We start from the raw sequence: 15,135 nt of genomic DNA on the forward strand, positions 1-15,135 counted from the left end.
GCCCTGCATAATTATTGTTCCTAGGTTGTTATTTTGTTGCCATTTTGCATTCCATAATTTTGTATAACATAACATAACATAACATAACATAACATAACATAACATTTTTATTCCTTTTTTCCTTTTACTTTTTTCTCTCTCCAGGGTCTCTGGGAGTATCAGTAACATTTTTGACTTTTTTGGGGGGTTAAAATTGAAACCTACATTAGTTTAAAAATAAAAAAACCCCCTAAAACTAATGACGTGATGATAGCTTTTGCAACTTAAACATAACTTTGTCAACCGAGACGGGAGTGTTTTGCTGCTGGCATGTGTATTGATTTCGTTTGCAACAAATCAATGTCCTTCTACATTATAGGGAGATCTACAGTTTCCCATGAGGAAGAAGCTACTAGTGGAAAACGTCACAGGAGGGTTTTGATTATAAACGCCTAAACACAGAGGAAGCCAGCTTCAGCTGCAGAAATCCTGCAGGTTTGCAGAGAACGCTGGACGTAGGTTTGTAGTTTTGCCACAGCGTTGAAATTACTGCAACTGCTTAGCCAAAACTGGAAATAATGGAAAGAACGAATGTTGCCAGAGCACTTCTGTAAAAAACATGAAGGAATTTATTGCAATGTCTGATACCTTAAGACTGAAACCCGGTTCTTACATTATTCAACTCTGTATGAATACTCCCCAGTTTCATTTAGTCTAGTTTTGTAACTCATCACACTCTGTTTCACCCTTAAATTTAAGGCATTTCTGTCACTGCCACATCTTTCATTTCCCCATAAACCAAAAGCTTAATACTGTCGTTAATTAACTACGTCCTCGGCACAAATCATCATTGCAACACCAAACTTTCTGACAGAGCGCCATTGTGTAGCTGGTTGATAAAACAGATAAAAACAGGCTGTGTTTATCTTCTCTTGTTAATTAGCCAAACAGGCCATTTTAAAGTTCACACCAGAATAGCTTAAGCTTCTGAAAAGTGGCAAAAACACAAGGGACACATTTTTCAACATTTAATAAACGATGGTTAGATTTTATGTGACGGAATAAGCCTTTTGTTAATGAATTCATACAAAATGGTTCAAAATCCACAACTTTTAATATCCCCAGGAAATAATTGTGACTGACTCCATGAACTGGTTCATCTATTATTTCAAGAAGCTGTTAGGAAATCACAAGCAACACTTATCTCATCTTTTTTCTTTAAACATTAAAAATGCGTGCATGCAAGGTGTGATTATATGGTAAGAATGATGCTTCTGTTTTGAGCCTGACTTACGAGTTTCAACAGCTCGCAAAACACTTGGTAGTTTGTTATACAAGAACTTCGGCTTTTATTGGATCGAGGTTACGTCACTCGTATAGAGTTACCTTTTACGACATGGTATTAGTGTCAGAGTGCAGTGACACTGTGGCTTTTCCTCTGAGTGGCACGGAAAGGTTCACTAGTTGCAACACTTCACCATAAACTGCAGCTTTAAAATGAAGAGGGAAAAACTTGATGTGGCTGGAGTTCACCTTCACTTTAAGTCTGCATGCATTTTTTAAAAACATACATATAGAGTAAAGAACCTTGAAGGGACTGGAAAGAACCCCGAAATACTCTGTGGGTTAAGCAAATTATCCTTAAGTTCATTGGTAAATTAATAGATTGGAATTAGAGATGCAGAGAGAAGCTAGCTGTTTATCAGAGTTTGTTTGTTAATGTTTGTTGTCGTGTCAGTAAACACACCTAACTAAGCCCTAATATTTGACTGAACAACAACACTCAGTGGTGAAGACGTTGTTACGGCTACAAGGACAAAGTTTCCTGTTTTCAGGTCCCTAAAAGTGAAGTTTGAGAAGAATCTAAAACGACACTTTCCCTGCTGCAGCAGTTTTCAAACCCCTCTTGTGAAATTATTTGGATTTTGACATTTTTGGAAGTCTCATAGGTGAGATGAGAATCTACTTGCTCTAATAAGCCAGAGGTGTCAAACTCATTTTCATTTGGGCCATAGCAAGATCACGAATATCCTCAAAGGGCTAGCTGTGGCAGAATGTATCGGACAAATCAATTAACAAACTGCTAAAATATTAACAAATAGCCGTCTCTGCACTTGATCAGTACTTCTTAAAATCAAGTTTTAGAGAAAGCTGCAGCTAGTTGGATTTGGCCCCTATAGGCCTTGAGTTTGACACAACATATTGAAATAAGTTTATATTTACTAAAGCTGCAAGAGTTGTGCTAATAAGCATGCTAATTGCCAACATGAGGTGCTAAAGACCGCAGATGTCAACCACTATATGTTTTAAAATAGCAAAAACCCCGGTTTACAGCGACTTTGATTATACACACAGTGTGACATCACCTCTGGTGCAAATAAACACACTAGATGAGTAAGTAGAGGTTGTTTTTTTTTTTCAAAGAAGGTCAGAACAATTTATACCAGAAACTGGCTACAGGAGTGTGAAATTCAGCCTCTTTGCACGCAAACATTGTTTTTATAAAAATTTGTGAAAGAATGGGTTGCTGCGAGGAAGTCGGTGAACTCCAGTGTTGATGCCACCGGTTCAATACCGATATGTAAATGTGTAGGAGAAGCTGCCTGAGTTTAGGTGTTTAAGAGCGCTTGCATTTATTTCCCATGAGTCACGAGGTAAGTATCCCTTATTTTATGTTTTTACCATTTTACAGCTGCTGAAAAAAAATTGCTCGATATTCTTCAGTGGTAATGGTTTCATTTCTCCAGAATATGAAGAGTCGGTTGGGTGCAGCGAGCTTGTTTCCATGTGAGACAGCGAACAGTAAGGGAGCTGATTTCTATCTAGTTGATATGCAGACAGAATGAGTCTGTTATGACACATAACATCATAAGTCCCTTCTGCCTACACACACACACACACGCACACACACTACAGCATAATAAAAAATGGTGGTTACATGTCTCACTGTTCACAGCTCATTGAGATATTTTGAAATGACTCACACCTCCAGCGGTTTCTCTGCTTCTGAGGAGTGTGTGTGAGATTTGTTTTGTGTTTTGTGTGTTTTTTTTTTTTACCCTGAGTCCATCGTCGTTGTCGTCCTCGTGGGCGGAGCTGGGAGGAGACGGGGTGGTAGATTTACTTCCAGGAGGTGAAGGGGAGTTATGGGGAACAGGGTTCCCATTCATCCCCAGTTGGGATTGGTTGATTGTGGACAGCTGGTTTTGCTGGCTCAGGCCCGATTGGCTCCTGGGTCCGAGCGCCGCTTTGATTGGCTGCTGGCTGCTGGCGAATCGAGAGTCCGAGTTCACCATCTGCTGCATCTGAGCAAAGACAGGAAGTGATAACAAGAGACGATTATTACGTCTACGAGGCCTTGAAAAAGCATTCACGCCTTTTAAGTTAAGTTTTGGTCGCAGCGCCACAAGTTTTAGAGCGTTTTATGAGGTTTTTATGCGACAGAAAGGAAAAGGAAACGGGGCTGCGATGTGCATTTCAACTCACCCTTAAATAAAACAGCAACAAACAGCATTTCAAAGTCACCTGGTCGGTAAATAGAGTCAAGCTGAGTGAAACTGAAGAAGGTTCTCTTATCAGATGACACCAGAACTGAACTATTGTGTTGAGGTGTTGTGGTAAACTAACGCTGCTGATCAAGAGCGAGATAAACCTCGTTATCCCCAAGAACATATTTGTTTTGGGTTTTTTTAACCTGCCGAGAACAAAAGTAAAGAAAATTAGAACACTGTCGACAAAAAGTTTTGTTTTCACACGACTGTGTGATTGCGTGCCCTGCCAATGCCGTCTCCACAGTGACTCATGGCGGTGGCAGCATCAGGATGTGGCAATGATTTTTCTCAGCAAAGCCGTGGAAGTTACTCAGCATTAACAAAAATATAACAAGCCATTTGTTTGTTTTTATGGCTGTAGTCTGTAAAAGATGTGTGTTAATAACTGTACAAAAAAAAGTAGGAGGAAAAAAATAAGTTAATAAATGATGTTACCCTTTTACCCAATTTTTACTAATTATTTATTTAAAACTATTTTTTTAAATAAAATAATCACCTTACCACTACTTTTCTGTTTGAAACAGAGTAAGAAGAGGTAAATACTTATCTAACAGTTTAATGAAATGCAAGTAGCATGATCAAATTACTGTGCTAAAGAGCCAACAACTAAATTATATTACATAAAATCAAAATGATTGCAAATAGGTATTATCTTATTGTTAATATCAAAAAATGAGTTATCTCATTTGGTTTTCTTTGCATATAGATTATACACATAACTCCAATATATGAATAAATCAGCAGCTAGTAACCTCTTAAATTGGGTTGTAAAGCTTACTAAAGTCAAAGAACGCGCAAAATCCAAAAACACTGAAATGCTTTTTGAGACTTTCTTGGTTTTTAATAAAGCCGTGAAGGCAAACGAGTCACAGCTTTTGTCTTTGTTTGCTGTCAGTAGAAATCAAAACACAGTAACAGACACAAAAGGACTTATTGATAAGTTCTCATGTTTTTGGTTATAAATTGTTATTTAAAAAAAAAAGGTGAATCAAATCCTCCTCAAGTGTCACACAAACCTTTCCCGGTTTGCTTTTAAATCTGGCCTAGATCTCAGATTCTGTGCCGCGCTGAAGGAGAGTCAGAGGTGCATAACATGCTCATCATGTAACAGACCCAACTCTGAACCGTCCGCCTCTGCTTGCCGGGGTCTGTGCAGCCGACCAGGATTCGCTAATAATGAAATCTGATAGTAACCGTGGCAACAGGAAATACAGGTCTGAGGTAAAGGCAGGATGAGAAGTCATTTAAAACATCAATTCCCATTTTCCCACTCATGTGTAAGTACATCAATAGGGCTTTTTAAACCCCATTTGCCACACTCCACAGAAGTGGCGACGTGTCTGGAGGAGACGCCGAGTCCGCAGGTGCAGACTGAACAAATACGGACAAGTTTATTCTCCGCGCCCCCGAGGCCGAGGTAATTTATCAGAAAGATGTTTACTGCGGGATGTAAAGTAACCAGACAGCCCAGTTCTCACTTTTACTGTCACACCTGTGTCATGAATGCATAATGCTTTATTGGCTTTTAAAACAAAAGGTTTCAACAAAATTGGATGGCACCTTAAATAAATCCTGGGGAAAAATGAAAAAAGCAACAGGCTTGAACTGGTTTATATGCCTGTGAAACTATAAATAAACCTTTTATAATGATTTCAAATAAGACAAAGGTCATAATTTGGTAATATTGCAGTAGTTTTGCTAGATAAAATGCACCAGTGTCATAAAATCAACACGGGAGTTAAAAATACATGAGGTTTGACGTCACCGCAAAGAAATGAGGACTTATGGGAAATGGTCCTCTTAAAAGCAACACGTCGTGTTTTCACTGATGTTAAACAAAAGCACAACAATGACAATGTTTGATTTAATAGCTGCAGCAGATAATGCTTGGATTTATGGCTAGATTATACAATTAAGCGGATGAGTGAACTGCTCCACAGCTGTTGTGGGTGAAATTACTTCATTTCTCTAGTTATGAATTCATCTAGTGTTACCAAAAATAATAAAGAAAAAAAACAACTACTAATTATGCAGCGATTTTACAGCATAATCTTTTACTGACTCCGAAAGGTTACAAGCTAAAATCAGAAGTCGTAAATATACATTGTAGTAACCAAAGTTCATACCTTTAGCTGCAAAAGTACGCACTCTTTTATTATTGAGCTTCTTTGTATTTGGCATCAGATCGACTTGTGTGCAATTTAATATAAATGCAGCTTCTCTGAGTGGCTCTATGTTGATAGAGGACATTTGTGAACAAAAACATCAAGAAGACACAGACAGGTCAGCGAGAAGATGTGGAGATGGAAAAGCGGGGTTAGGATATAAAACTTATTTTTTTAATTTTACATCTAAACAGGGAAAAAAAACAGTCTATGGGTGTGCAAAGTTGGGAGAGTTACACCCAGTGTAATTGTAGAGAATGTATGACACCACGGTTTTCATAAACCTGTATGATTTTTGATGCTCCACAACATTTGTGTCGGTCTGTTGCATCTAATCTGTAAAATAACGGCCATCCAAAACGTAAACTATGATTACAGTCTTCTTCAGACCCTTTTTACTGCTTACTTATTATATTCTAAAGCACAAACCGGTCAAATGGAAAACATGTTTTGCCGTGAACTTTGACTAGAATCCGTTCGCCCTTCAGCACAGTTTTAAATAGCATCGTGTGAAGTCGAACAATCTCAATTTGAGTCAGTCTGTAGCGAGACTCTGTCCACTTCTCAGGAAAACAAAAGTTAACGCCGTCAGCCTTGGTGTGGGAGCATTCATCACCACAAATAATGGATGATGGCGTCTATTTAGAGTTTCCTTTCGGTGTAAGCATTGAATAATGACGGATGTGGCGGGCTGTGCCCCCCCCCCGGCTTGGGAACACGCTACCTGAACTCGGTTACTGGCAGTGGCCGCCGAACGCTGCCGCTGTGGTATTCAGATGAAACGCAGGGTGACATTTCTCGAACATGGGACAAGGTTTTAGGCTGCTGCGAATGCTGATGGAAATAGCACAGAATAGTATCTGTGGTTTGGCCTCATCGAGAAAAACATTCATTTGTCACACGGGTTAAATTATTGAGAAAGGAAATGTCGAAAAATATTGACAACAAAAACAAAGCATTCACTTATTCACTGAAGTCGTAGGACATTTGCTGCAGAGGCTAAAATCATTTCTAAAGTATATTTTTGTGGTTAAATATATTATCGATTTGAACGAAAATACAGGGTGAAATGATATAGAATTGAACCTCCCTGTCGACCTAAAGGAATAATCGATGGAAAAAGCTGCTAGATTTCCCCTTTGAGGAGACCGGAGGGTTGGGGAGGTGACGGGAGAACCCCTGATGGGTAATGACTGAGTCACGTCGGGGTAAAAGCTCTGGGAGCAAACGGTGGCCGTACATTGTTACAAAATGTGTGGTTTGAGACAGAATTTCAATATGAGAACGCGCTCTTGCTTTCACTGAAAAGGCCGTGAATTTGTCACATGTGGATGCATGAGAACAGAAGCAGATATTCTGAACTTAAACGTAACTTAAAAACAGCACAAATTGAATGTATTCAGTGAAACGAGATGCGCAGTTCAAATGATTCAGCAGTGGAACGGCAACCGAGGGGGGTTTCTACTGACACACTTATATATATATATAAAAAAGGATAAATATGCGATTAAAATGGTAGTAATAATAATAAAAACAAATCACCCTCCTATCTACTTTTGCAATATAATCAATAACTAAGAGGAGGAAAAATAATGCAATGAAACAATGATAGGTAAACATGAGAACATAAGGAATACAATTTGCTTTTTTTTTTTTTTTTTTAGATTTTCTACATGATGTTCCACATCGTCAGAGGATATTTTATATTCTACATTTTGTAATGATTAAAAATCATATTTAAAATAGTGACATATAAGCCTGACACAATTAGCAATCAATCAATTAATCGCATAATTACTTAAAATGAACTCAATTTCTATTTGGACAACAATTGCTAAAGAGATGCTCTGCTTTAATATTATTGAAAAGTCGGCATTTTGAGAAACAGTGCAAGTTAGTTTGCACTACCTGCCACTGTTTTCCCTGTCTAAGCTGACTGATTTTTTTTTTTTTTTCATGAAATTTGGATTGCACATTATTGTTTTGTTACTTTATTTTGGATATTTAAAATGTTTTCCAGTTCCAATGGTAAATATTCCTTGGAAATTAAAGATTAATTAAAGATTAATAAATGGTGCACTATTTATTATATAAAATGGTTTCAAGATGTTATTGCTTATTGCAATAACTTCTTGGACAATTTATCGGCCAGCACAATTTGCAGTCGTGACAGGCCTAGTGACATCTAATACCGCTAGTATCTTGTGGCAGAGGATTAATGTTTAATGCTTCAGCGAGGCAATAAACCATTATTATGTTGAAATCCTCGTTGAATTACGTTATTATTTAGGGGCTCCGCTAATAAAACTCTGATCTGGATGTATATATACATACTGAAAATTTACTCAGCAAGAGATTTAGATTATAATTCTGGCTCACAATATACGGAAATACTTTAGTCGCAAGCCGCGAAAAATTACTTTTTGTCAATTTCAAATACTGTTTGAAAAGCAAAAAAAAAGGCCTTAAGAAGGTAAATTATTATTATTAGTTTTTTTAAATTATTTTCTTCAGAGAGATGATCTACTTTTGTTTATATTTCTTAACTTACACATTTATATTTCCATTGAAACATTTTTTTCCAAGCAGATGAAGAAATAAGGAAGCTGCATATGGGTTTTCTTTTGTAGTTTATTTATTTATTTTTTTTTTGTGACTTAGGAAAATATCCGAGTCAGAAGCGATAAACTAGGATTTATTACATCAAACTTGCCAGGACAAAACTACAGAAAGCTGTAAAGTAATCATTACAGCAGCGGCAAAATAATAAAAACAAGTGAAGCCAACATTTCTGTATTAACTACAACTGAATACTCTTGCTCCTGTAGGAATAACACACACACACACACACTCTCTTTGATTTGACTCTTTCTACCCACACCGATTAGGCTGAGCTCGGCATGGCTGCTAGGCAACAATAATTCATGGGCTGGCAGTAAATGTATGAAAATATAACAGTGGGGTCTAGAGACCGAAGCAGACAGAGAGAAAGTAGGACTGAGAATGTAAAATAAAACCTCTCTCTCAAACAATCAACTCTGCTGCAAGACGAGCTGATGAAACCCAAACAGCAGAAATGTCTACAATTTCATTTTAAAAACTGTTGTTGTGTTTCGCAGCCGCTCTCACACCAACTTCTTGTGTTTCTCAAGCCGAGTCCCCAATATTGCAGCAGCCACATTCAATATAGAGATCAAGGAAACAAGAGTCAAGAACTGAAAGATCACGAGTGGGAGGTGAGAAGTTTCATTCTTCATAAAAACAGGAGCAATCTTTATTACTGACTTTGTAAACCTGCGACTCTGATCTGAGCAGCCGGTTTCAATGACAGAGAAGTCTCGGGCGTAGCTTTCATTTCTTTACTGTATGACAAAGGCTGTTGCAGCCTGAATGTCACCACTAAAAGCAAGATTTTCACTTTACCGTGAAACGAAGACTTAAAATACGAAGCAAATGTCAGACGGAGCGGCTGCTGTCATCGGCTTTCAAACAGAACAGCGCTCCCCCCAGGCTGCATGCTGCTACGCTGAATTAAAAAAAAAAAAAAAAAAAATCGGTAAAGAGAATACAGTTTAAGATCGCTGGAGGCCGTCGGCTTAAATCTGACGACTCGCTGGGATTCTCATTGAGCTTCTAATGAGTGGAGTCAAAGGACGTTTGACCACAAAACAGAGCGATCGCCGTCTCTAATGCGTCTGTTGTGTGTTAAAGCGCGTTGGGGGAGCAGCAGGCGGCCAGTCTGAGTCGATCACAGATTGAAATTGTTTCAGAGACAATTAAGAGAAACAAGGTCACAATCTCAAACTTTTTGGTTCTCAGCATGATTGGAAGGCACAGATGATCACAGTGCCAGGCTTTGGATAGAAGGAGGAGATTCTCCTCAGAAAGGCATAAATAACACAACAATTCATCCAAATCTGGTCAGTCGAGAGGGCGTGGATTTTTCTAAACGGCAACAATTTGAAAGTTTCATTTTAAAAAGAGTAAAACCTGTTCCTACATCTGAGGTTTGTCTTCTTCTGTAGACATCCTGGAAATATACAGGATATAATCTGTGCAGCCAATTAGGAAACCATCTGCAGAAGAATTTAGAAAATATGTCTTTATTCTAAAAAAAAAACCCCCGAAAAAACAAGCAAAATAGAAAATACAATTATTTTCATAATTTGCTTTTAGAGATAACGTTTTGTAAGGTTGAACAGAGAAGTCTCATCCATTCAGATGTGATTGGCTTTAATCTAAAGGTTTACTCAGAAGAAAATTTTACCATATGATCTTTGATTTATCACACACTTGTGCATTAAACAATTGTTTGTTTTTTTTAAAGAACATTTAGTTCAGCTCTGCTACGCTGCTCACAAAGTGAATGCAAATATTGTTTATTATTCAGCAGTTGCTCTCCTGTTCCCTCCCACTGCAACCGTCAGGAGAAAACCAAACTGCATGACTGAGCGGCAAACATCCTTCGAAACGCTGAGTAACAATGTTTTCAACATGTACAGCTGATGTTATTTTTTTTATTTCCATTTTACGTGGGTAAATGCAGGGTAACCTAATTTATTCCTCACCATAAATTACAAGGATAAAAGCAATAAAATATCAGAAAATATATTAGAAATTGTTTTGACTGGCGCAAGTTTCACTCCAGAGTGACTTAGAGTTTGGAAAATATGATATATTACTTGAATTTTTTTAGCTTTGTCAAAACTGCTACAGTCATACACGGAAATGCATATGCATGCATTTTACTTTAATTTAGTGTTTTTATTGCATGACTGTTGATGCTACTGGATTTGTGTCACCAAATATATATAATCATATATAAACATATATTCAACAGATTAAAATATGATCCAACGAGTACCTTTTGAAAATAGCATATCTTTCAATAAGCCCACATTTCTGTGTGTGGTGCAATATTATAATCTTAAATGTCATTTTTCCAAAAGATGCAAGCAGATAATCATCAGAACTACTCAAGTTACTGCATTGAGTAAAAAGAAACAAATCCATTTTTAAAAATACTCTAACTTATTGAACTTGACTGTACGTCCAATTATGTTAGAAAAACACACAGGTAGGTTAATTACCGTTGTGCTTTTAATCTTTTTTTCCATCATTTTTATTGCAGCTGTAAGCAAATCCAAAACATATTCTGATTAGTTTCCATGTCGCTCATCAACAGAGTAAAACTCCGTGTGCGGATGAGGTTCTACTCACCACAGAAAGTGTGCTAGTCATAGGCCCGCCGTTTGGGCTGAACGTCTCGCCATCTTGGCTGAGCCCGGCGGCTCCGTCCTGGCCGACGGGCATGCCAGCGCCCGGCAGCTGGTAGTGCCCCGCGGCCGAGCTGGGCGGCTCCATGGGCTGGTACGGTCTGGGGGACGCGTCGTGAGGAAGGTGAGGAGGCAGCATGTGGTCCGGCAGAGTCGGCGGAGTGATGGGTGGGATGTTGAAATCCTCGTCACTGAAGCCGTTCATCGAATAGGACTATGGAGGGAAAAAAAAAAAGAAGACACGTACAGTCAGAGCGACGCATTAGTGGATCTTCACCGATCTGGGACAAAAAGTCCAACTCAGAGCTCGGCTGGATGGGCGATGTTGCCTTCAGCAGAGTGACAACTTGGGAGAAAAATCAATGGGAATCACATAGAGGGACCATAAGAGACTGAAGTGTCATGAAACATTACTGTCAGAGATAATGGATAAGAGAGATTGTAAAAACTGCCCATTATAATTACCTCCAGGAGTTTGAATTCAGCCTCAACTACTCTGCGCTCTTTCATCTTGTCACTCCTCTTCAGCCTGAGCCCCGTTCACACGCTAATCATCACTAATCACTTCTAATGACATATCCCGTCTTGGAGAAAAAAAAAAAAAAACTGATTCTCACTCCGCTGCAGAGAAATTCGGTTATTTATACACACCGACCAATTTTGAACAGGAGAACAAAAAGAGAAGAGAAAAACGGGCGGGCCCCGTGTTTAAAAAAGAAACATCAGAGATAATGTGACAAGCAGAAAGAAGAGCAGGAACGGTCGTGTAAGCGATTTAGAGAGGGAGAGAGAGACATGAAGAAGGAAATGGAGTGAGAGAATCATGCAAGAGGAGAGGGAAGAAAAACACAGTAGAGAAAAGAGAAATAGAAGCCTTCTCATACTAATCTGACAGAGGAGATGGTTTATAGAGACTGACAGCCTTTTCTGCTTGGCTGGCCACACCAGTCTCTCCATCTCGCTTTCTTTTTGCCCCTCATCCCTCACCATCCTTCTACTTCAACCCCTCTTCTAATCTCATCCTCAGTTTCTCTTTCATGTCTCACTCTTTCCTTCTCCCCGACTCTCTGCCGCTCCGTGTCAAACCCCACATGCAGCGCTCGCTTGTAATTTGTATGACTTGTGAGCTGGCTGATGAGTTGGGGATTGAATGACATGCGCGCGTGAACAGTTCATAATTCACAGCTGCCGAGCTAAAGATCTTCTCAGAAACGAGCGAAACAGGAGGACGCAGGACGCGGACGTCGACAAAAGTGCAAAACTTGAACTTTTCCGTTTCTTTTCACGTTAAGAAATGGAGAGGTTCCAAGTGTGAGTTAAATTAAATTTAAGTTAAATTTAATTTAATTGTAAATTAAATTTCTTACACTTTACAGTTGCAAAGTGCAAGCAAATGGAAACTTGTTTCTTTTAGATAGCAAAAAAAAAAGAAAAAAAAGAGAGTGAGAAATCTGAAAAGTGCGGCATGCATCAGTATTGAGATCCCCTGATTCAGGACCTTCTAGCCCCGCCTACAGACGTCTAGCTGCTGGGAACTTAGACGTCTGCCTTCCCAGCTTTACATTTTCAGTTTTTCCACTGATTCTCAGTTGAACTTTGACTGTTCCCCTCTTACACACGAACACGTCTTAATCCAAGACATTGCACTGAACCTTTGGCTGTATATTTAGTGTCACTGATGGAGTGGAAGATAAACCTCAGCCTTAGTCTCAAGTCTTTTGCAACCCTGCAATGCCACATTCTGTAATAGTTTCATAATATGTAATAATCTAATTAAATCTGGGTCTGAATATGCAACAATACGACCAAACGTTCAGAGATTTAAGTATGTCCGATATGAAACATGATCACATTTATTAAGATGAATACAAACACTGGTTTGTAATCGTTGACAGCATTATGCACCATTATTATATTAAACAAAGAGTAACCGCCACATTTTGTTACAATCAGTGCAAAGTGTAATAATGTTATTACATTCTTCTCTGATTTATGGTCGCTTTTCCTTTATTTTCTTCACTTATTTTCTCTAAAAAAAAAAAACTAAAAAAAAAAAAACTCTAAGGCTTAAATTGTAGCCCCCATAAGACCCAACAAAGTTCAGATTCATTTCTGTAAACATAAGAAAAGGACACAACTTATTTTGCTTCACAATAACTACTTTGCAAAAATCTATCACGTAGAAAACCCCCACTATAAATCAGGGATAGATGTGACAAAATGTGACAATGATTTTGAGCAAAATAATTATTAATGTGCAGTTTTATTACCCTCTGATTAAATACACTAAATTTCTAGCATGAAATAACATTTATGCAATGAAAAGTTCATTGATTTTATCTAACAAATGGGTCCATAAACGTGGAGCAGAGGGTCTAAATTGAAGCACAGAGTATATTTCTATTCAACGTCTTTAAATGGCTATAAATGTTACAATTATACATTGTTGCAGGGAAGTGTTGGCTTTGATGTCCCGATTTAATGTTTCACTTTGCTTCTGAAATCAGGTAATCAAAAATGTGATTCTAAGCCTGGAAGTCGACAATAGACCTAAAGACCATCCTGATCTACGAACAAGTAAATCTTTCATACAGACCCCTGACTGAGCTCTACATAAATTATACTGGCTGTCTGTTTTCTGTCTGCCTCTCGCTCGCCCTCCCTCTCCTTCTATCATTTCTTCAACTTCTGCATAAATTACTCCTCTTCCTCGCTCTCTCCCTCTCTCCGCTCCTCCATTCAAATCGGCACAAAAGCCTTTACTTGTGCACCAGGAGCCTCTAGAAAGACTAATGTAGTCGGGATTAAGTCCTTTCACACATGTTGTGTTCGCATTAAAACTGAACTTCTCACACCTCCGTGTTCACTCGGCGCAATATGGGAAAGCACATATAGATATGAGTAATCAGACATGCCGGCTTTGAGACAAAGAGGGTGATTTACATGTATCTGCAGAGGGAATGTGAGTCATCGCTTAAATGAGTGCAACTGCTGGTCATTAAATTATGCTTGATCAGAACTGCTTAAAATGGAAATTATAGTGTTTCTTGATACTGTAATTTCAAACGCATTAACATAATTTATGTGCGTTTCAAAAGAAGAGATGTTTGCTTGAACAAATTTCCAAACTCCCAGCAGAATATAAAACTTTTTCTTTAAGTATAAATTTGTGAAGGGATTTAAATGAAAGCCGTGGCTGAATACGGTTTTATCGTTTTCACAGAGCACAACAGTAAACAGTAATCCATCCATGTAGAAACTGGATGACGCTTTTACAGGAATTCAGCTACAACAGTTTCACTAATGCACATCCACATCGATCAATTCTCGGAGAATCTCAAATGTTTCTTTCGTTTCACCAGAGAGTAAACAAAGACTCGGTTTTGCAGAGGCATAACTGAGCATGCTGGGTGGTGAATGAGGAGAAGGACAATCAGTTATGAAACCAAACTAATGAATCAAATAATAAAACGCTATTTTTTAGGGATCAGATCCAAAGTATCAGATCAGAGCGTTTTGAAAAATGTTCAGTCGATGAATAAATTTAACTACGAAGTTGTTGGTGTGCTTGTAAGCACACCAACTAGGCAAAATTTTAATTCAGAACCTATCTACAGGTTCATAATAATGAGTTTTACACAATAATTTAAGTGTGTAACACCTTGTACACTGATAATCATTGTACAATGACTATTACAACATTCAAAGGCAAACACTAAGTTTATGAAGCAGCATAAATACTTTTTCTGTGAGAAAATATGACGGAATCGAATTATCAACGAGTCATACTGAAAAGGAGAGAACGTGCTGACGTTAGCATACCGTTTCAGCCCCATTTTCAACCAGACCAACACTGTGGCTGGACGTGTTGAGTCAGATGTGACGTCTTTATACACGAGACTTCTAAACCCAACGCGGTGCAGCAGAAACCTACTGCTCCCATTTCAAAGAAACCTCATTGTAATGCATGGCATCATCAACTCTTTAAAGTACAAGAACGTTTTCAATAAAAACCTGGTGACTTCTGCCAGAAGATTGAAAACGGGTTGCCAAATGGGCAGCATAATGGTCCAGAACACATGGTCAAATGAGATCAGAAAAGCTGCGACAGACTGGCGACCTGTCAAGGTGATGGATGGATGGATGGATGGATGGATGGATGGA

General features: G+C 38.5%; 1 protein-coding gene across 2 annotated transcripts in view; it reads right to left on the minus strand.

The window, feature by feature from the left end:
- The window catches only part of LOC103146982 (thymocyte selection-associated high mobility group box protein TOX-like), a 53,817-nt gene that overhangs the window by 9,607 nt on the left and 29,075 nt on the right, over positions 1 to 15,135 (minus strand). For both annotated transcript variants that reach the window (XM_007565100.2, XM_007565099.2), the window contains exons 4-5: positions 10,916 to 11,185; positions 3,039 to 3,284 (exon numbers count right to left, since the gene is read on the minus strand). In XM_007565100.2, the coding sequence (XP_007565162.1) occupies positions 3,039 to 3,284; positions 10,916 to 11,185 (516 nt within the window). The remainder of the gene's footprint in view (positions 1 to 3,038; positions 3,285 to 10,915; positions 11,186 to 15,135) is intronic.

This window comes from Poecilia formosa, unplaced genomic scaffold (assembly GCF_000485575.1).
Source record: "Poecilia formosa unplaced genomic scaffold, Poecilia_formosa-5.1.2 Scaffold172, whole genome shotgun sequence".
NCBI lineage: Eukaryota > Metazoa > Chordata > Actinopteri > Cyprinodontiformes > Poeciliidae > Poecilia > Poecilia formosa.